Raw genomic sequence first — 22,388 nt, forward strand, 5'->3', positions numbered from 1 at the left:
TCTAGAAGTCAGAAAATCCATCGCTTACGTATATAATGGCTGGGCGATAAGAGATGAGAACCCACACTTTAGGCGTCTCGGCCAATTTCTAAAAACTATTGGGTGCTGAGGACAATGGGCTATGATCAGGTGCTGAGCTTTTTTGTCAGATCCCAATGAAGTAGGTCAACAGATTTTTTTCTGGTGCTGAGGCTATGGTCGGGCTTGGGAACAATCCAAAGGAGGATAGATGTTATGCAACATCAGACCCTTAAGATGATAGGTTTTCAGACTCTATAATAGTATGTCAAGCCTTCACATGCCTTCCTTCGGAATCTCTTGCCACAGCAAACCAAAAGGTATAAAAGAAATTATTAGATTTTAAACCATCACTGTAGCTAATGGGATATCTACATGCAATGATGTTGTAGCTGAATATGACTCGAAGGAAAGGGTGAGTCTGTAGGGAGAGAGTCTCCACTTGCTTTCTTTTTCCGCTACCACTCCTCAACCAATGCTTATGCAATAACTTTCTTTTTAATTCTAATTAAGATGATGAAGAGAGCAGCTTACTCCCCTCATTTTATCTCAAAAAAAAAAAAAAGAAAGAAAGAAAATTAAGCATGTTGCTTAGCTTGTGAATTTTGCCTGTAAATGGTCTAGGAAGTTGACCAAGGCATTGCGGAAAAAAAAAAGCGTTACGTGGATTTTATGCTAATATTTGAATATACCTATTCAAAAGGAAGGTTTCAATCAATTATGGGAATCATGGAACAGATTCAATGACTTGAATTTGAAGTAACTCATGCTTCTTATGACCTTTATGGTTACCAGGTCATTGTCACTCTAACAATTCTGATTCATTTGCGGCAGCCACGATATTTACGTAAAGAGTTTTGCTTAGTGTATCTTGAATGAGCATCAAAGCGGGTCTTATGTACTATACTTGCTTGGGAAACAAGGGTGGGTATGCTAAGAGGTACGTGAGGCATGTCTTTTTTTTTTTACTAGTGCTGGAAATATGAAGGGGATTTTACATGGATGATAGCATTTGATTTTGATATTATACAAATGTGTATAAAGATATTAAATTTTTTTGGAAGAGTTATATAGATTTTGATAGCATAAAATCAATGTAGTTTGCTATTTACTGAAAACCAACAGAATTAGTTAGCAAAATTGCATTGCTTGGATAGTGAACGGATCAACAACTTTTCCAAAACTATATAAATGTGCACGCAAAAATTATGTACAAGCTATGAATCGTACTCAATCCGGTTGGTAAGTAGACCTACTCCACAAGAAGTGAAAGCCAGTGGTCTGCACCATGGATTCAACAAAGCACTTAATTGTTAAATTTCATTTGTCAAAGTGTCAACAGCATGTTGTTAAATCTAAGATCATCTTGAAGCAATTTACCTATTGTTGGGGGATACCCACCGACCGACCGACCGACTATCGGAGGGCCCGACCGGCTGGCGGCCCGACCGACCGACCGACTATCGGAGGGCCCGACCGGCTAACCAACGGCCCGACGGACGACTCTGACTGGCCGATCGTAAGTCGGGCGACAGGCCGACGGACGCCATCAGCGGCTAACTACGGCCATTCCACGGTCCATTCCCGACCGACTAAACCCAGAGGTCCGGTAGCCGACCCACATGAAGCTCGCCGACCGACGGAGGAGTCCGATGCCACTCTGCTGGCCACCGACCCTGGGTCGGCTGACTCCACCAACCGCCGTACGGCCGCCAGACGTTGTCAGCTCTGACACAGACATGCGGCACAGTTACCTAGGGGCATTGTCCCACCGAGAGCCGGGTCAACCCTGGTGATTAGACGGCTACACGGCGACATGACATTTTCACGGCGGCTCTGACAGCCTACAGTGAGTTGACAGTTCCTCACTTGTCCGCGCCATTAATGATGGCGCCATACCGTGCTCCACTATATATACCGGGGAAGGCAACAGTGCAAGGGATCGATCCGCCCGTCTCTTCCACATACGCAGGCTCGCTCCTCTCTCTTCCTCTCCCTCTCTCCTTCTCAGAGCTCTCTGTCTGCATTTCACTGTTGCCCAGTCACCTCTCTGACTTGACCGTCGGAGGGTCTCCGCCGGAGCCGCCTCCGGTCAGTGCGGACTTCCTTTTGCAGGTGCACGCTTCCCGGCGATCGAGCGACGAGGCGATTAGCCGCAACACCTATAAATATTCAATGAGCATGTCTGTAACAAAATAAACAACACAAATTTAGGGCGTGTTTGTTTTTGTGTGTATGTGTGGGTGACAAAACTTCGACTCAGAGGAAGGCGAATCATTCGCTTGATGAAGGACCATGGCATGTGTTTGGTGGCATTAATAAATGTCTCAAGGTGCATGGCAAACGTCAATGTGAAATTATGTTCATTGTTATGGAAAGGTATACAATAGAAAATTATGAGCGGAAAGCTAGATCAATTGACGATGAGTCTTCATAGAAGTTCATGGTCATGATAAACGCAATTCTTTTTCCATGGCATGGACAGCCAACCATTTTGCAAACTTCTGATATATATGTACGTACGTATGCATGTATGTATATATGATGTAAAGACTGTTGCATGATCTGCACATTCATGTAGCTAAAGCTCATTTATACAAATTGATATGTTAAACATCATTCTTATTTTGCTTTCTGGCCCTCTTAATTATATTCATATTAGAATTGTGTGGATGCACTGATTTTATTAGAAAAAAACATATTCTTTGTGAATGCTCTTTTTTTTTTTTTTATGTTCGTCATGGGTCAGGGCTAATGCCCATCAAAAATCTTTCATAAGAAATTCTTTGTACATTACGGACAGTGCAAAACTACGTGCACCGTCCATGATAATTGGCTCATATGCGAGGTCGAAAAAAAAAAAAAATTATGATATACCGCATCTCAGCCCTATGCATGAGTCAATCACCGTGGACGGTGCACAGGGTGCACAAAAAATTTCTCATCTTTCTTTTATCAGATAGGTGTATTGGGCGTTCACCATTTCAAGGCAGTTATGGTTGGCTCAGTGCCCATCTAATTTCTGGATTTAGTTGCCTGAATTTGAGCTTGGTTGACAGGCTACAGGACAACTGGGCCGCCCTGGTACGTGTGCATTCGAGGGAAGCTATATCAGAAATTTAATATATGGCTCATATATACTCATTCTCTTCCATGACATTTAAGCATTAAAACGATCCACACGTGTGCGTTGCTCAGCCTTGCCCGGCTGGATGGATTAGATGGAGGTAGAATGGGTTCTCAAATTATTTGTATGTTAATTATTTTTGATAACTAGGACTGGAGGAAGCCTAATGAGGATGAGGGCCAGATCAAACAAATAAGACATTGAGCACCCACTTATCGATCCAACTTGCTGGTTCCCGCATCATTTATATAGCGAAATTCTTTGTGCACTGCAGGCGGTGCACAACGCGCGCATTGCCGGTGATGATTGGCTCATGACACACGAAAAAAAAAAAAAATCTTCCAGTTCTGTGCATGAGCCAATCAGACGGTTCTACACAGCCCGCGGTGCACAAAGAATTTCACCATTTATATAACAGTTATAACTACGTCGCGTAGTGGGTTTGGAATGAAAATGGAATAGATGGGCCCATTAGGTCTGGGCCGAGAGAATTCGCTAAGTGGGCTGAGGGCTCGCCTGTCCTAGCTCCTATCGCTATCTACTGCTTAGAGGCGGTGATTGGATCACGCGCCAGGGGGGCGGGAGGGAATGGTGGGATGGGTGGGCGGAATAAAAAAAAAAAACCTACTCCTTATCCTGTGAATGTGACACGGTTGGTCTCAAATGACGTGGATGGCCGATCTAACACCACCTCCATAAATACTCGTGCCACGCCCACCAATCTGATCTACTACTTTCCACGGTTTCGCAATCCCACCAGCATCACAAATTTCTCTTTCAATAAATCAATAAATCAAGAAAAGATCAGCAAGAATTTGCGGCTCCTACGAACCCGCTCCGATCTCAATAGAATCCCTTTTTGTTCCGTCGGATCGCTTCTCCAGGCACTGCTGCTGTTCTGCGACGGAATCCACGACTGCTGCCCCTGCGGCGATCGGCACGCGTACTCCTCTTTCTTCTGATTCTCCTTCTTCTTTCTCCTCCTTCAATCGATGTCGCTAGCGTTTCTTTTGATTTGATCCGAGTTCGTGCCGTAGGTCGTGTCATTTGGTGCAATTCCTCTGGGATTAGGGTTGGTCCGGTTTGAATTGTGGGAAGTTCTGACGACAGTGGAAGGAATTCGGGGCCGATGGATAGGGTTAGGGCTTTCTTGATCCACTTTGGCGGATATCTGGACGGGTTTAGGGATGGTCTTTATGAGAGAGGTTGGTGTTTGAGGAAGATTAGGGTGATTCTTGAGCTCTTGTTATCGCTTATAGATTTATATGGTGCTCAATTCTTTTCCCTTCTCGGTATGGACAACGCGAAGGAGTGTTTTCTTCGATCTTGTTCGGCTTCTTGTTTCCACGAAAAGGTTCGGTGTTTTTGAAGTATACTTCATTCCAGGACAATTCATGGGTAATCCTTTAGACTTCCAAGATCAAATTATGGATAGTTAGATCCACAGTCTTGATGTGAAGTTTTAGGAGAATGATATTCTGAGCTGTTCAAGTCATGAAAAGTGTAATTTGGTTTACAATGTTGAAAAAGAAACAAAGGAACGGGAAAAACATATGAAACTCTTCACTTTTCAATCAAAGGATTATTTGAGATTCTCATTTTCAGTACACAATGATTTTTTTAGCCATAATATTTCTAGAGTACAAGTTTTTCCCTCTGTGACAATTTCAATAGATCATGTGAGTTGTATTGGCATTTAGTTAATGTATGGATTAGTTAGTTCATAATGACTCTTTAACTTAAATAAGTCTGAATGTATTAACAAAGAGTTGCCTTTTCTTGTACAGAATGATGTTTATCGATACTGAATGAATCATCATATATTTATGATGAGGTCTGATTTGCCCATTGTGTATGGAGGAAATAAAAATAGAGTTTAGAATGGTCTACTTGTGATATGCTGCCTTTTTTTATTGGCCTGTTCTCTAGCCTTCGTAATGAAAAAATTACAACAGTCCCCCATTATTTTTACAGTAGTGCCTTGTATTAATGCAGTGAAAGCTCGAGCAGTATGAGTTCTGTTTGTCCATTTGCTAAAGCAGCTTGTGCTGATGGTGGCTGTCCTGTGAAACATGAGAAGCAGAGCAGACAGCAGGCAGAATGTGATGATAAAGTAGATACGAAGAGCAATGATTCTGCTTCTGTTGATGGTGGCTGTCCTATGAAACATGAGGGGAATTACAATAGACATAAGGCAGAATGTGATGATAAAGTAGATACAAAGAGCAATGATTCTGCCGTAGTATCTCCAAAATGTCCCTTTGGATATGATTCTCATACATTTAAGCTGGGTCCTCTAAGCTGCATGATTTGCCAGGCATTGCTTTATCAAAGTAGTAAATGCTTGCCCTGCTCCCATAAATTTTGCAAGTGGGTAGTGCATACAGCATATGACATGTCATGCACTTTTCTTGTAGGAAAACAATGTTTAAATGTTCTTACCTGCCACTTGTTTCAACAGAGTATGCATCTCTCGCTTTAAGGATTGTCCATTGTGTGGTGCTGACATAGAGAAGATTGAGCCTGACACTGAACTTCAGGTCACTGTTGATCGCTTCATTAATGGCCATGCTAGAATCAAGAGAGTCAGTGCAGATGGGCAAGAAGTAGATGGAAAGAAAAATGTGATATATGGGGATGTTTCTATGGAGAGGGGGGCTTTTCTAGTGCAACAAGCTATGAGGGTGAGTAAAACAAACATGAGGCTATTATCTGGCCAGTTCTCTCTCTGCTGATATTCTAAAATTGAAAATTATAGCCTCTATCTAGGTTAGTTTAGTAATATCCTATCTGTGCACACATCCTTGTACAACCGCCTCATAGTTAGGCTTTCTGTTTTATCTGCAGGCTTTCCGTGCACAGAATATAGAGAGTGCAAAATCAAGGCTTAGTCTTTGTGCAGAGGATATCCGGGAACAATTACAGACATCAGACGACACATCAGATTTATGTTTGCAACTTGGGGCTGTCCTAGGAATGCTAGGGGACTGCTGGTGCATCTCTTTTCCATGTTTCCTCAATTTCTGTTTTGAAATTTGTCAAGTCTGTGCTTCTAATACAGGCTTTTACATATTAACACCAAATCAGTCTTAATTAATTAGGATTCTTTTATTAACAAAGATATAACTTGTGAAAAAGAGGATTTTGGTGCAACAGTAAGCAAGCTCCATTTTGACCTGGAGGTCATGGATTTGAAACACAGAATAGTCTCTCCACATTTGGGGTAAGGCTGCATCCATCTAACCCTCTGCAGACCACGTAATGGCTGCACTAGGCTTCCCTTTTTTAACATAACATGTGGAAACTTAAACTGCATTTTTTTCAATAGATCTATATGAACTGATAAAATCTATTAGGACTTGCATATGATTGTTCATATTTTAGTAGTATCTCGATCCCTTCATTTTGAGTAATGGCCCTTAGCTTTAGGTAAATCGAATTGTTCTAGCTGGAAGTCTGATAGAATCTTGAAATCAGCAATATTCTTCCTCTGGACACTAAGTTTTGAAAGAATACAGGCTGCAGAGGGTTGGCACTAGGCAGGTTCCAAGAGGGCAAAGCAACCCCAAAAACCATAAAGTCAAGGGGGAAAGACTGAGAAACATAAGCAATATTTTTATCTACATGCTGAAACATAAAATATCAAATAAGGTTTTTGTAGGTCAATGAGTACCAACTTGGGAAAATTCAATACTAATTCATAGATCACTCTCAGTCTGCATACTTGAACATGATAAATGACATTGAGATGGGTCTCGAGGTGGTTCCTTGTTTAAGTTTTTGCTTTGTAGAGCTCATCTTTATTATGGCCATTGTGTTCTATCTGAGATCAAGTTATTTGTGAAGTCATCCATATGTCCTTCTCATGCTTCTAGAAAAGATCTATACATTGACTAACATAATTTCATTGATTCTAGTATGCCTAAAATGATTCTGAATTGCTATTTAAATCATGCTCATATTATCATTATTGCATGTTAAAGTTACGTGCTTGCATGATTGCAATGCAGTCGAGCAATAGGTGATACTGGTTCAGCGGTCACTTATTATGAAGAGAGTGTTGAATTTCTTTCAAAGCTGCCTGCAAAAGATCTAGAGGTTGGTATTTGGTTTTTAACCTTAAAAATCCCAAAATTTGAAACATCATATACAACTTGTTGTTGGCTGTTGGACTCAGCAAGCTAATCTAACCATATATTCTTCTACAGTTGGTTCACACTCTGTCAGTTTCATTAAATAAAATTGGAGATCTTAGTTATTATGATGGAGACCTGGAATCTGCAAAAATTTATTATATACGATCTTTGGATGTTCGTCGAAATGCAGTCAAGGAGCATTCTAATGCATCTTCCCAGGTAAACATTTGTCCTTTTCCTATTACTTTCATATCATTAATTTCTTCATGGTAAATAGTGCAATAGTCATATCCCTTTTTTGAAAGTTCAGTTAAACCAAATAACTTATTTACAGTTTGCTTTTCCATATCCATGTAAATATGATGCATGCCAACTCTAACTAGCATCTTTATTTAAAATTTTACTTGCATGTCAGGATTTTATTTTCCAGTGTTCTTATGGTACTGGGTGTTTTCAAGTTTTGGAAATTACCAACTCTAATAGCTGATGGTAGGGCATTCTTTTGATTGTTGGGGTTTTCATACTTCAGTTTGAGTCATACTAGTTTAGGTTATGCAATTTTATATTAACTGTAGACAAGTTTTCAGGTTGATTTTGGATTAGGTTCTGGTAGCCTATTTTAACTAGAAGTATATGGGAGAGAGAGTTCAGAAATTATCTAGACAGTAGTATGAAATGAGGATGCTAGATATGCATTCTAAGCAATTCCTTTGAGCTTTCAAGGGTAAAGAAAAAATAAATTTAGTTGTTTGGGATGTATAACCCAGAATTTATCCATCCTACCATTTTAAAATTTTGACTCCTATAATCTTTTACCTTGAAGGATAATTGAGTTCAATAAGCCTATAGAGGTACACACTTTTATGGGAGGATCAAATAACTCAAACTAAGATATCCAACTGACTTAAATGGTGAAATAAAGCTATATTAATTAATTAGACTTAGTATTACTACTTGGACATGTCTGAAATTATAGTTGTTGGTGGTGATATTTTGATGTCCTTGTATGATGGTTTCTTACTCATTATTCACTTGAAGCACGATTGAAGTATGCTTCTCATCTTTCATGTTATTTCAACCTTTCTTTTTTTTTTTGTGGTTTAAAAGTAAAGGAAAGATTTTTATGATCTGCATGCTGATCCATGATCCGATCTGATTTGACCCCTTCTATGATTTATGATGTGATCCTGATCTTAACAAGATCGCCAGCACCTATAGGTCTCAACTTTTGCTGGCCTAGACAGCATCATGCTACATTCTTTTGGGTCTCAAAGCTTAAGATCTCCTTCGGCAGCTGCTTGTGGCTGCTATTACTAAAACTTGGCTTAGCACTTTTGGATAATTTAGTTAGTCTAAATCCTAAGCCTCATCTGTTGTAGCAACAATGGAATTGCCAATTTTCCTACTGAGTATGTGCTCGATATATGAGTTTTTTGTGATCATTTTTAACCTTTGTCATCCTTTTCATTTTTAGTGGTAGAGTTTAAATATTTATATGTAATATCTCCTTTGAATGAGTTATTTCACTTATACAAAATGGCCACTTTTTTAGTACGTGACAATTCTGATCTGACCTCTATAATGTCAATTGAACACTTAAGTGGGTCGTTGTTCAATTTAACTCAATTGTGTCCTAAAGATATTGTAGGAATATACACTACATGCAGGGTTTGAGATGGTCTCCGTGTAGGCCAGTCCACTTCTGCTTGAGCTCGGCCTGGATTAATTAAGTTTGGTGCCAAGCCTAACCCTCATTTTTTCATCAAAACCATTCTTGAGCTTGGAGGGCTTGCTAGGCACCAGTGCATGTACTGAGAGACTCAGAACCTTGGAGCAAGTGTGACTAAGCCTGGAGGGGATGCGGAAGCTTAGCGAAAGCAGGGGCTGTTGAGGTCCCAATATGTGCAACTGCAGGTACAAGGGATGAAGAGAAAAGCCGTCTTAGAGGAGGTTGGCCAAGATTGGAATGCCAACATGTGATTCAGGGGTGTAGTGAAAGAGGCAAAAGATGTTGAAGGGCTGATGGGCTATGTTACATGGATTTGGGTTCACCTACCAAGTGTGTGCATATCTAAGCATCAACTCCTTTTAATATATTAGAATTTCTTCTTAGGGAGCCATGCTCAAGTGTCATACCAATATCCATGTTGAAGTGTTGAGTTAGGTACTTTAAAGGTTTAAGCTAAATCAAAGGGTTTGATGAATGTAGTTGGTGGGCGTAACTATGGGAGAATGGAGGCAAGCAAGGTGGTCTTGGAGGGTGTGCAGGTGAGATTAGAGGGAATGTAGGTGAAGAAGCAGCAATGGCCTACCGGAAGAGATGGAGGATGGTGGGTGGGCATAATAAAAAGGCTAGTAGCTGGAAGCCGTGGATGGGCATCATACTGATATCCATATTTAAGTGTTGAGTGTAGTACTCTAAGCTAAATCAAAGGGTTTGAGGAATGTAGTTGGCATAACTTTAGGCGAATGGAAGTGAGAAAGGTGGTCTTAGAGGGGTGGAGAGACTGAAATTAGAGGGGATGTAGGTGAGGAAGTAGCAGTGGCCTACTGGAAAAGATGGAGGATGGCAAGTTCGCATGATAAAAGGGCTAGCAGCCTTGAAGATGGTGGATGAGGTGGATAATAGGTTGTAGCAAGTGGGAGGCCTATTTGGCTGGGGGTACTTGTCATGGTTATGGAGAATGGAGGGGCGAATGACTGGTGAAGATTAGTCGAGGTGCTATTGAAGATTAGATGGGAATGGATACAAAGGGGATAACTAATGCTTCCTATGTCTGGCTTAGTGGCCACTTGGCTTGAAATTTATTCTAGCTGAAATTTAAGTTCCAGTCCACCTTGGGACAATTAAGGATTTGATATCTCTAACTTGTGATTCAGGTGGATCACAAGAACCGTTTGGCACTATTTAGACATCCAAAATGCTCAATCAAACAATTTTTGTTGTTTTGAAAACTTTTGACTGGATTGCTTCTTCCGATATGAGAGGAATTAGATGAAATGACAGAAGGCAAAGTTAATATAAAAAGTCGAGATACGACTCCAGGAAGATCTTGCTTTTCCATGATTATTTTTATTTTTGCTTGCTATTTAAATAAAGTTCTGATCTCTTCGAATTGGAAGAGGAATTTGACTCAAATTCTACAATGGCAAACCTCACTAGCTTAAATAGAGGATACTTGTAATAGCTTTATTCATCTTTAATGAAAGTAAACCCTACTTTCAAAAAATTTTAATATTCTTTATTATTTTGTTGTAAGTGATTTCAGTTGAGGGGGTTATAGCAAATTCTTGTTCTCCCTGACCTTATCATATAGAACACATTTTTACCCTACTTGCAATTCAATATGATTGTTTTTATTACTTAAAACGCTGAAAATAATGTTTTTCTTCCATCCTTAGGCCTTTCATGTAGAAATTTGTATTATATCAAGATGTTAAGAGCAAAATTTTGGTTTTCTAGGAAACTAGGTGAATGCTATGATGATGAGAGTCATGAAAAACCTCTTTCTAAATTTTGAATCTGACTTGCATGATTAAGAGCCTGCAGGGAACCTCACATGGAAACCGAAGTTGAAGTTATGTTGATAACTTGATGTCTACATGGGACTTCTGTGTTTTTGCTGTAGTTTTTATTTTTTGAACAAGGCATGCAAATTGTTTGATCTGTACATTTTGGGACCTTAACAAATCCTCGTGTCAACTGTGAAACAATGCAAAAATAAATTGAAAAAATTGGCATCACACAATATATCATATCGAGCACTGGTATGATACTGTCGGGGCTGGCCCCTAATCAGCATAGGATTTGTACTGATACTATAATTCTTTGATTAGAAGGGTAATTAGCATAAATTGCTAATAATATATAATTTTTGAAGTTTTTTCCCGTATCAAGAAAGGAAGCTTGGTGTGAATTGCCAATGACAATGAACGTTTGTCATTTGAGAAAGAAATAACCATTGTGAACATTCAGTATGTATTCTTTTTTATTTTCTTTAGCTACATAAAGAAGTGTTAGCTCTTATCTTTAGATCTTCATGGTTATACTGATTAACCCTTCTATAAAGCATGCATCATCTTTAGAAATCTTAATGGTTTGGATGTAGTAAACAAGTATAATTATCCTTATTTGATTCTCTCACCATGATAATAGGTCAATTGATATAGGTGACAGACTATAATACCAAAGAATTCTCTCGCTGTGTGTGTGTGTGTGTGTGTGTGTGTGTGTGTGATGTGATGTGATGTGATGTGATGTGATGAGAGGATATGGTGCTAACTTATTTTCATATAGGTTGTTGATCTTGCAGTTTCTCTTGCGAAAGTTGCTGATGTGGATAGGAATCTTGGCAATGAGGATGTTGCAATTGATGGATTTCAGGAAGCCATAAAGTGCCTCGAATCTCTGAAGTTGGATTCCAATGAAGCTGGTTTAGAGCAGCGGGTAGCTTCCATCTTTGGTGGCTTTGTGCTTTTGTTTTCTATCTCGTTCTCGCGCGTGTGCACGTGTGTTCGTTCTATACTGACTTTCCTGATACTTATATGCAGTGTCACTCCGTACTCGATTTCTTGCACAGCCAGCTTGCTGACAAACAGACTCCTGTCTCCAACTCTTCTGTCTGAGGAGGCAGCTAAAGATGAGCAACCCATCCTGTTCAACAGCTGGATCTTCACAATCATGGTGGATGAATAACACATAAACTGAGATATATGCATATTCTCTGCTGTGTTCCCACCTGGCATGTAATTTAACTTGCCCACACATGGTGAGGATCTAACATAACCATATGTTCATGGTTCTCTGCTACATGGTCATTTAGAATAAGCATATTCCTGTGGTTGGGTAGCTTTGTGTTGTGCATCAAGTGAAGCTATATTAAGTGTACGCCATTATCCTTCGCTCGATATTTCATACTAAATGTACAAAATACATAAAGGCCAATTATGATTTGGCATTAGTATTCATAATGTGCTTGGTTTGTATTTTGATCATTCAGAAAATAATACTAGACCTTAACAAGGTTTAATTTAAATTTGCAGTCTACCTTAGTTATTTTGGCAAGTTTGTTTTCGGGAGTTCCTCAAGTTTTGTCCACAAGTGTGTAGGGACATACCTTCATTCCAGCATGCCCTGTACGCATTCTGTAACCTTATCAATCTTTAATTTTTGTAGCTGATAGATCTTGCTAGCATTTTGCACCCTCAACTGGTTAAACATTAGTACCAGGATCGTGGAAGGTTCACGGTTTTTTTTCCCTTTGCCACAAAAGATGACATAGAACTGTCTTTAATGGTCGTCTTGCTGCTCTCGTTGCTCAGCAATTTTCAATCTCATGCTGATAGGCGGCTGTGGAGATTAGCAGCTTATCATTCATATGTTAATAGCATTCTTATATATTAATATTTAAGCATAATTATAATTGATTGGACCTTAGAGAAAAAAAATTATAAATGACCGAATAAGCATCGCTGCTGGCATTTGTTGTCAACAGTGTCTTAACTCCACACTGGCATCAGAAACCAAATGAGAAGGCTCATAATAAAGAGTCGTATTGTGCAGCCGGTTAACCAGCATAAATGAAAAGAAATGGATTGAACAAAAGCCAATTCATATATACAACTAGGTTATAAATAGGGACGCTCAGAGAAAGCAAAATATTTATCTGAGAGCTGAAACAATGGGACAGCTTGAGAGATACCCAAAGGTGAGATGATGATCGCTTACATCCTCAAGCTACGAGACCGATCTCAAATCTATCTTGTTGCCCAATGGGGTATGACTTCTCTGTAAGCAAAGAGGAAATCGTGTGTTTTTGCTCCCACCCTGTCCAACTGCGAAGATCATCCAGGTCAGTTCACGGTCCCAGTTCCCAGGCAATGTGGAAATAAGATCCTGAACCCATGGCATCAGCAACCAGAGTACCAGAAGGATGAAAACAGCAATCGTTCCCGTCTGCTGCACTCATGAGTCATGACCGGCGAGACACTGAGCAACCAGGAGCAGCTCTCAAGTGGCTGGGGCCTACTTGTACCGCTGCATTTTTCACTGCTCTGCTTAGAATTTGGTACTTTTTGAACTGTATGTTATCAGTAGTGAACCATACCAACGTAAATAACAAATTTGCCTTGCCGACAAGAATTTTATGATAGCTACATGGAACATTTTCTTACAAAATAGAATATACACCTTCCTACAAGACAACCTAAAGCGAGAATCAAAACTGAAAAAACATGGTAAAAAACGAAGAACCATTATAGAGGGTGCTGAGTCCTGTTGGTCAAGATGATTACATATACGACAAAAAACCTGACAAAAAAATATTAACATTGCTTCAGAAATCATGAGTTGAAAAATGACTCAAGCATATGAACAGTTCACAATCACACCAAATGGCAATCAGAGCTCTGAAAGTATGGCAGGAATGTAGTGAGAAAGCTCGGCTGTAAGGGACTGAAACCCATTAACAAGTTGCGTGTGGAAGTCCTGATCTTCTTCACCAATCAACCTAAAATGTACCCGGATTGCACGCTTGCAAACAGCCATGAATTCGAGTAGTGCAGCAATAAGCTGCTGCAGCTCTTGTGACCGAAGCCTGTTCGCAGGTTCGCCCGACAAAAATGCTGTGCACACACTAAGTACCCCACTGTTCACCTGCATTATGAGGTAAATATCAGAAGCAAGTTTACGGTCCAAACAAGACCTGCTCAAAAACCAAGTGGCATGACGGAGCCAATACCATTTCCAATGGATCTAGGCCTCATCTTCAAGCCCGAAGGGCTGGACCGAGTCTGAAATTTAAGGCCTCCATTAAACAGATCAAGCTTGGGTTTACATCAATACAACCCGAGCCCGATATTTATATAATATATTTAATATATATAATATAATATAACATTATATATATTATAATAAATATAAAATATATATTATATTTTATATTTTATATTTTTTTATCTTCTCACTTCATCTTTCCTCCTACCCCGCGTTGGTTCCCCAGCTCGCCCCCACCCTTACAGTCCCCCTTCCCCCTTCCCCTTCCCCTTCCCCTTCCCCTTCCCTAGAAAGCCTAAAGCCTGAATAAATAGCAGGCTCAGGCCTGGGAAGTACACCGGAACGCTGGGTCAGCCAGACTCAGGCTTGAAAAAATTAAGGAGTACCTTAGGTTGAGGCCAACCCAGCCGACCATCGAGCAGGTCTTAAGTCCAAACCTTACCATGAGTTTGAGATTAGAACTTCATCAAGACTTTCAAACAGGGTGCTGAAAATGCAGTACAACTTGAGAAAAATACCCCATTATCACATGAAAATGCTGCATCTTACCTGCACTGCAACACTGCCTTGGAGTATCCTTTGTAGACTTTGAAGCCTAGGGAGTTGGTCACCTTCTGAGCTTCTAGGTTCTTCGAGCTCAGTTCTCAGTGCGGCTGTCCTGGTTTCAATCATTCCTATAGCATTTTCCACTGGAGAAAACTCTAGAGATTCAGACTTGAAAACCAAAAGTCGATTTATCAGAGCAGGAAAAGAACCCTCGGTTTGTAGTACAGTGCGCCTCTTCCACTGATCTTCTAGCCCTCCCTGTGTCTTGCCATTTTTCGTGAATGGGGTGTCAAATAGAAACCGGTCAAAGACACGAGCACGTATAGTCCCAGTAGACAGAGAGAAAATTCTCTCCCTTCTACTGCCCAGGTCCTCATCCTCCATAACAGGATCAACAGCTGTTATCTGTAAATAACAGACGCCAGGCTGTAACTCCTCTGCATTGACTTGCCTAGAATCTGGTATAATATGCAGGGTGTGATTGCCATCCATCCTGGATTCGTATATGTGACTCAGCTTTTCCATTATGTCACCTAGACGCACATCTCGTGGCTCCCTGTACACATACTCCTTGCGGTCCAGCTTCCCAAACCGGTCGCCATAAAATCCAACCCGGTAGTAAGTAGCATCTATAAACGGTATTGGGCTTGACTCCTGTTCAAGAATTGATTCATAGATATTTGTGAGGGATGTGTGGCATTTAGCAAGTTGCCCATATGCCCTCCTGCTTTTATAAACTGGAATTATGAGTTCCAAAATACTGGCACAAAAATGATACAGCTCTGCCTGTGCAAAGAGCTTATTTGCAAGTTGAAGGTACTTGACAGCAGAATCCACTGTCAATTTTGATGCTCCATACCCTTCAACCTCAGCTGCGGATGCCTCCGCAGTCACTGCACTGCTAACCATGGGGCAAATCTTACGCAAAGAAGCAACATGTTCTCTGCTCCAAACAGCATCATTCCTTCCCACAAGGGCCTATCAAAGAGATATATAGGTGATAGAGAACTCTGCAGATGGAATAGGTGAAAGATTGCAAAGATTAAATGGGTCATGAACTGTAGTACACTAACCTGCATGATTACACCAGCTACCGCAACTGCACATTGTGCAGCTTCAGCCCATGACTGCATCTCCTGATGTGCATCGCATAAATGCAGCAACCACATGATGTGAAGATCTGGAACAGGTGCATAAGCCATCGCAAGTTTATAAAAGCTCTCCGCAGCGGCATATCTATCTACAGTCATTACAGAAGCCTGCAGAGAAGCACCATATGATTTCAGAATAAGACCTACATGATGGAATTTGCATTATTACTTGTTATGGATATATATCAAGAACATGAAGTTACTTTAGTCTATTTATTATTCATACACTTATTTTGAAAATTTAAACAGCAATGAATTGGCCTGACAGTGTCACTGAATACAGCCAATATGTGTTGCAGACTTGGAGGCCAGAGCCCCTATGCTGAACATTGATCAGTAGGTACTGTTGCAGTAAAGGGTCAAGAGGTCGAATGGCTCGGATGGTTGGATTAATTCCGCGTCTGTATACGTAAGGTATTATCCGCTTTGGCTCATGACCATCCTTACACTTCAGTGGCCCTTGATCATTTAGAGCCTCAAGCTTTTATCCTTTAAAAAACGTCTTATGTGGGAGAGAAGTTTCCAATCCATATAACCATACTCCCTCTTAACTCGTAACCGATGTGGAACTAAAGATGCCCTTCCCACTGCCACAACAGGTACCATACAATGCTAGTTGATTCTTATGCCATTCATTTTAAGGAGATCAGACACGGATAAAACTAGAGTGTAGAAGAAAAACAAACAGCTGAGGGACGAGCATCCCTGCAAATGTGGGCAACTGATGCAATAAGAAAAATGCTTTGGATCCAACCCTGGTTTTGATTTTTTTCAAGAAAAAGCTTAATTTCTATGTATCATGCAAAAATAGGTGCATCAGACCACAACCCCACCTTGTATCACCCCAGCAATGTAAACTGCACCAATTTCCTTCATTTCATATGACATAAACCATTCTTTTTCAGTACCCTGGTTGGCCACCATAGCATTACTTTAAGAACAATCAAGAATCCATGCAAAAATATTGACTTCCCTTTTATTTCTGATAATGCATCAAGCTAAATGGAATAGTTTTATGGCTTACCAAAAGAGCATGCTCCAGGCCTGCATCAAGAGCCTGGACAAGACTATCAGATAGATGTTTGACCTCTAACCAAGACCAACGGTTATCTGTTGAACCTTCAGGAATTGCCTCTAGTGCATTGCCAGAAAGTCCGCAATCTTTTAGCAGTTCTATGCTCCTACCTTCATCTGCCATTTCCTCCAAGGATTTCCTAAGACGCCGAGCTTCACCACTCTCTTCAAGAGATCCATCGGACTTCATCTGAGTTACTTGCACATCAGACATCAACTCTGATAAGGTAATCATCAGCATGACCCTCAGCCGTGTTGTGTGTGTAAAATAATAGAATGAATTCTGTAGACACAGAAAAGACTCTGATCAGAATTTCAGTACAAACATATTCCTAAAATTTCATCTGAAAGCCAATAACATACCCTAACAAGTATCTGTAATCCAATAACAGCCCTTCGCCTGATGGAATCATTTCGAAAAAACCGCAAGTCGTAGAAGATGAAATGCAACTTGCTTCAAGAAGCGATCATTCTCTCTGGCCATCAGAGTCGCACCATGAAGATTGAATATATTGTTGAACACAGGAAAGAAAGCTTTCCAGAAGGCCAATGGTTGACTTCGAGAAAAGAGACCCATCAATACGGATGTGATGCAATCAAGCTTTCCATAATCAGTAGCAATACTATGAGATGCAGCAGCAACTGAAAACTTTTCAGTCATCTCCAAAACTTGAAGGCTGACAGCAGTGCTTAAATTCTCTTCCCAAAGTTCCTGAATGAAATTGTGCAGGGTGTCAAAGCAGCTCCGTAACCAAGAAATGACAAATTTAGATTAAACCACCTCGCCAAACATACCAACTTTTGCCTTAATATTGGGTGTAGAGACTCTCTTAATGCCCTGCTTGTAGATCCAATTCTAGAAGATTGTGCTTGCGCAAGTGCTTCCCTTAGAGAATATGGTTGATTAGGTGAGCTTAGCTGAGGACTGACTCTGTGCCACAAATATCCATTTTCGGGTGTTCCCTGAGGCTGCATAAATAAAGAATTTATTCAGCAAAGAAAAAAGAATGTTACATCAATATCAGGAAAATTGATTGAATGGCCTTTCAAACAAATATATCATCCTGCTGTCACTGCACTTGTCAAGCATTTTATTGTGAATGCGCATAATTGGGAGCATTAGTAGCAACCCCCAACTCCCCCCCACACCACCAAACAAATATATATAGTAAGCAAATATCACTTCAGCAGATGTTTTTCCTTCCCCAACAACAAGTAATGAAAATGTTCAGAATGATATGCAAGAGGCATATCAATCAAGCACTCCGAGAGTTAAAATGTGAAAATCAGGATGAAGAAAAGCCGGATATCTGATGTAGGTATGAAATCAATAATAGAAGTGTTAATAGTAGATCCAATAGTTTGGCAAATCAAGTGACCAATAGATTGGCAAGTTGTCAGTTTGAGTATATTGACCCAGTGTATGCAGGGCACAGGAGTCAAACAAACGAGCAAAGTGTAAACCGGAATACAAGCAGGGCACAGGAGTTGAAAGGAGAAGAAATGTACGAAGTCAAATATTAAACATAAAAAGGTTTCAATGGACAGCTGATTAATTTGATTATGTTGCTCAAGGCATCATTGTTGAGGAATCATGGCAAAGTGTGCACTAAATATTATCGCCCTGCTGGCATCAATCATATTGGCTGACAAAATTGATCCTAATTTAACTCAAAACTTTTTGAAAAAAATCTTACATAAGCTGTCAAAACTGCTTGGTAAGAGGATAAAAAGATGTTATGTTGAATTACAAAAGTGAGTTGAGTTGAAAACATATATTGGCAACATAAATGTCCTACACCAAGACCAATTATGTGTTTTGCATACCCCAGGGTCTGTCTCGAAATTCTCTTTCTACAGTTCTACCATAACTTGTGCAGAAACCCAAGCAGCCAACTTTATCTGCTCAGTTAAGAGTGAGAAAGGCATGTTTACAATCATGCCTACTAGGAGAGTTGGTGACAGAACTTATGTTAGGCAATTTTCATTAATCACGGATTTGAGTCATAAGTGACGAGGAAGATTGCTTGCATTTTCCAGTCACATGAGATTACAGACATTTGGGCCTCTATAATATCTTAAGCACCGGATTGGAACTATATCAAGCATAGAAATTTCAGCTAATAGATAAGCAAGCAAAACATACTCTAACTTCTTGGCGGGAAGCCTCAGACAGATATGTGTTGATTGTTGGAGAAAGCCTATCAGAATACTTGGGAGAAGTAGGTCCTTCACCATCAGGGCTCCGAGAACTACAGCTCATCAGCATGCTGTCTGCTGGTCTCTTGTGCTGTGATATAAAGCATACAGTAACAGCTTAACAACTTAACAAGTCAGGATGCAGCCATGCCACCATCAAAAATGGATGTTTCGGACAGCCAATTAAAGCAAACGGATTTGGACCATAATTATAGATAAAAATAAAGTAATGCTTGGCAAGCATGTCTCCACAGCAGTTGAGTGTGCAAAACAAAAGGGAACAATTTATGATGACTCGACTAATTCAGTGGAAACAAGCTCGGAGAGAGAGCTGTTTAAAATCAACAATGCCATGCAATGATATTCAAGGAGGATCACTAGACTCGATGTAGACCACTTTGTGCAGGTTGAGGGAATTACTTCCTTCTTTCCGATCAGATCAAATGACCAAGAAAACATAGTTATCAACACAATGTGGTTGTTCGATCAATTGACCGTACCTAATAATAATAATGATAACAATAATAACAGTAACATGATTGACAGTGATGATAAAAATGATGATAACGGCAATGATGATAACCAACATAATGAGATATTGCTTGAAAACAAACCTCAAAATGTATGAGACACTCTTCGAGGAGTTTGAAGAATAATCCGGTTCGAGCAATACTTTGTTGCCATGCCTTGACAAGGGATGCATCATCCAAATTCCTTATAATTTGCCAAAATAACAATTAACACTTCACGCTTTTCAACAGCATTTAAATTATAGAATACTGGCATCTCATCTAATATCTGCAATTAAGCAATCAAACATATTAGAGAATTCAAATTCATTCATTAGCAACAGCAAATATGACAAAATAAATGGCTGAATTACAAAATCTTCATCAATTTGTATGCAATTAAAAAACATGATCTTGTGTTTTCCTTTTAAAATATGAACATTTATTGTCAAATGTTAAAGCCATCAATATATAACAGGAATAATTAAAGTGCATGATGTGTTTATGCAACTTGCACCATGGTTTCAACTTACAGTCATATATAGGCAACTGGATGTAAGAATTGATGAATGGCAAATATGCAATGCAAAGACACGATACATTTAGTCAGACAGGAACTAGCAACATACCCTCAGAGCCCAGGGCTATGCAAGCTTTTGAATCCTTGCGTGAGGTTTTATGGTGGTGCCAATTATAACAAAAAAGGTATTCTGTTCATGCATATATGGTTTCAATTTTCCTTGTGCATGAGACCATATAGGAGCAGCTGGGAAAATGCTGACAGGAGTTTTACAGCCTACACAAGGCCTCCATAAGATATCATTAGCATCATCTGCATACCAAATTGAAAAGCACATCATCATATGTTTACATATTCTGATACCATGGGTATATATGGAGGCATCCGTGGTGTTCACACTGAACTTTCTCATGAATCTGTCCCTCATTTTCATCAAAGTACATCAGATAGTTTAGATATCTCTGTGATGTAGCTGTAAAGCTCGTACATCATTTTGATGTCTTGGTTTATCATCTTTATTATTTCTCCTTTGCAACACAAACACTTATAACCATAATCATAAACAATATAGCTCTTTAAATTTCATGATCCGTTGGTATTCCGACTTCTTGAATCCTTTCAACAAATTATATGCATGTTAGCATAGGTCTTCCTCTTCCTATTTCCCAATCCTTCAATACATACTCAAACTCCTATCCTTAATGGATCCTCCTTGGTTCTTTGGCAGTGTATCTGGTCCAATGCCTACCCAGCCACCTTAGCATTCAATTTATCATTACATTACACATACATGCTAGGTTCTGTTTATCATATCCCCGAACTGTGAAAAAACAAAGCAAAAGATTCCGACTAATGGAGAATCAAAAATAGGCTGACGCACAGAATAATTCATATTTTAATTATGCTAGAAGATGAAATACATTCAGAAAATCAAGGTATTGTATTTTCAGTCCAAAAAATCTCAAAGTTTTTTTTTTTCCTTCACCCAACAGGTTAAAAAATGAATGTTAAAAGAAAAACAAAAAAAGAAGAATTTTAAAGCAAAATATTTGTAATGCAGCAATTTTTGCTCATAAATCATATATTGCAGCATAAATCTTGATTAGAGACTAAATATGAATAGTTATGTAAGATGCAGAAATTAGATAGAAAAGATATTTACATAAAGCAAGAAAGCATCATTTTGTTTACCTGTCCAATGAGAGGAAAATATAACTGAGCAATGTTATAATTTATCATCAGGTTTTTGGTACGAGAGTCAAATTCATGCTTGCACATAAGGACCACCCAGGATGCGAGCTGCCTGCATTCATGAAAAAGAAAAAGAAACAAAAAGAGGAAAATTTATATTAAAGCCTAGCAATGCAGAAAGACAAAAATATACCATATAACAATTTGTATTTAATAAAATGAAATACAATATATGATCTATATCGATAAAGATCGTATGATTATTAGAGATAAATAGCTCACTTTTGCTCGTTGTGATACATCATCATGATCCAAGGTGAGAAAATCTCCTGAATTAGAACTTGAAGAAAGATAATTCCTGTGAAAGAAAGGAAGATTCAGAACGAGAAACTATCATGAAATAAATGCTTTCTTGCTTTCTCCAGTGTTCTCAGGACATTGACCTTTCAAAGATGATAGCAAACATTAGATATAAATTAGTTGGTCTTAGAAATAACTCAACTTTCTTAGACAACTGTATCTAAAACAAGGAGACAGAGAGTGGCCAAGTAAGTTGTCTTTGGTGATAACTGGAAGGAAAATTAAAATCATTAGGTTCATGAATTATGTATGCATGTGTGTATAGAAGATGTTCAAGCAAAACTAAGAAGTATGATTAATGGAATGTGATATCTGGATACCTCTATTTCTGCTTTCATTTGCCACTTAGAGTATCAAGAAAGATGAGTTCATTAAATTTTATTATCATTGAAACAAACAAAGGGAAGGAAAGGGTTTTAACTGCTTCCAAGAAACTCCAGACTTAGTTTGTCATGACCTGGCACAAGACATTTCCATTTCTGGTAAGTATTAGTAGACCAAGCAAATTGCAACATGGTATATTAAGCATTAATATTACCAACAAGCCTTGTCCCAACCATTTCAGCTAAAAAATAATGGATCTCAAGTTCATCAAATAAACATTTCTGGATCCCTTTTTTTTTTCTGGTGGAACAGAAGAATCATATCATCCTAGTGTAAATACAACCACAGGCATCAGCATAAATAACATCATACCCAATGCAAACCTGACCATACCCAAGGTTATGAACCATGAGTTGGGCATGTGTCCTGCATCTAAGAGTGAACCTTCAATTAGGATG

General features: G+C 39.3%; 2 protein-coding genes across 3 annotated transcripts; one reads left to right on the forward strand and one right to left on the reverse strand.

Moving 5' to 3' along the window:
* The first annotated feature begins 3,896 nt into the window (after nt 1-3,896).
* On the forward strand, nt 3,897-12,317 carry LOC105044901 (protein NCA1). 2 transcript variants are annotated; one of them, XM_010922984.4, is made up of 8 exons: nt 3,897-4,088; nt 5,141-5,515; nt 5,607-5,829; nt 5,993-6,138; nt 7,156-7,243; nt 7,354-7,500; nt 11,579-11,728; nt 11,833-12,317. In XM_010922984.4, exons 2-8 carry the CDS (start codon nt 5,157-5,159, stop codon nt 11,905-11,907), a joined length of 1,188 nt encoding a protein of 395 aa, XP_010921286.1. In that variant the 5' UTR covers nt 3,897-4,088; nt 5,141-5,156; the 3' UTR covers nt 11,908-12,317. The 2 variants fall into 2 exon arrangements, with proteins under 2 accessions (XP_010921286.1, XP_029120369.1); XM_029264536.2 differs by lacking the exon at nt 3,897-4,088 and adding an exon at nt 4,112-4,543.
* A 1,076-nt stretch (nt 12,318-13,393) lies between these two features.
* On the reverse strand, nt 13,394-19,774 carry LOC140858078 (guanine nucleotide exchange factor SPIKE 1-like). Its single transcript, XM_073257551.1, is given in 9 exon segments — nt 13,394-13,936; nt 14,606-15,580; nt 15,676-15,861; nt 16,778-17,110; nt 17,191-17,247; nt 17,249-17,539; nt 17,623-17,796; nt 18,974-19,117; nt 19,641-19,774. Coding segments are annotated over 8 exon segments (2,394 nt in total). The 5' UTR covers nt 19,097-19,117; nt 19,641-19,774; the 3' UTR covers nt 13,394-13,681.
* Between the last annotated feature and the right edge of the window lie 2,614 nt (nt 19,775-22,388).

The sequence above is a fragment of the Elaeis guineensis genome, chromosome 5, assembly GCF_000442705.2.
Source record: "Elaeis guineensis isolate ETL-2024a chromosome 5, EG11, whole genome shotgun sequence".
NCBI lineage: Eukaryota > Viridiplantae > Streptophyta > Magnoliopsida > Arecales > Arecaceae > Elaeis > Elaeis guineensis.

What these genes read in the sequence shown, in the direction of transcription:
- LOC105044901 (XM_010922984.4), top strand. Translation starts at nt 5,157, where the DNA reads ATGAGTTCTGTTTGTCCATTTGCTAAAGCAGCTTGTGCTGATGGTGGC. An exon ending in TGCTCCCATAAATTTTGCAA is followed by an intron (nt 5,516 to 5,606) that starts GTGGGTAGTGCA and finishes TTGTTTCAACAG; the next exon opens with AGTATGCATCTCTCGCTTTA. An exon ending in AAGCTGGTTTAGAGCAGCGG is followed by an intron (nt 11,729 to 11,832) that starts GTAGCTTCCATC and finishes ACTTATATGCAG; the next exon opens with TGTCACTCCGTACTCGATTT.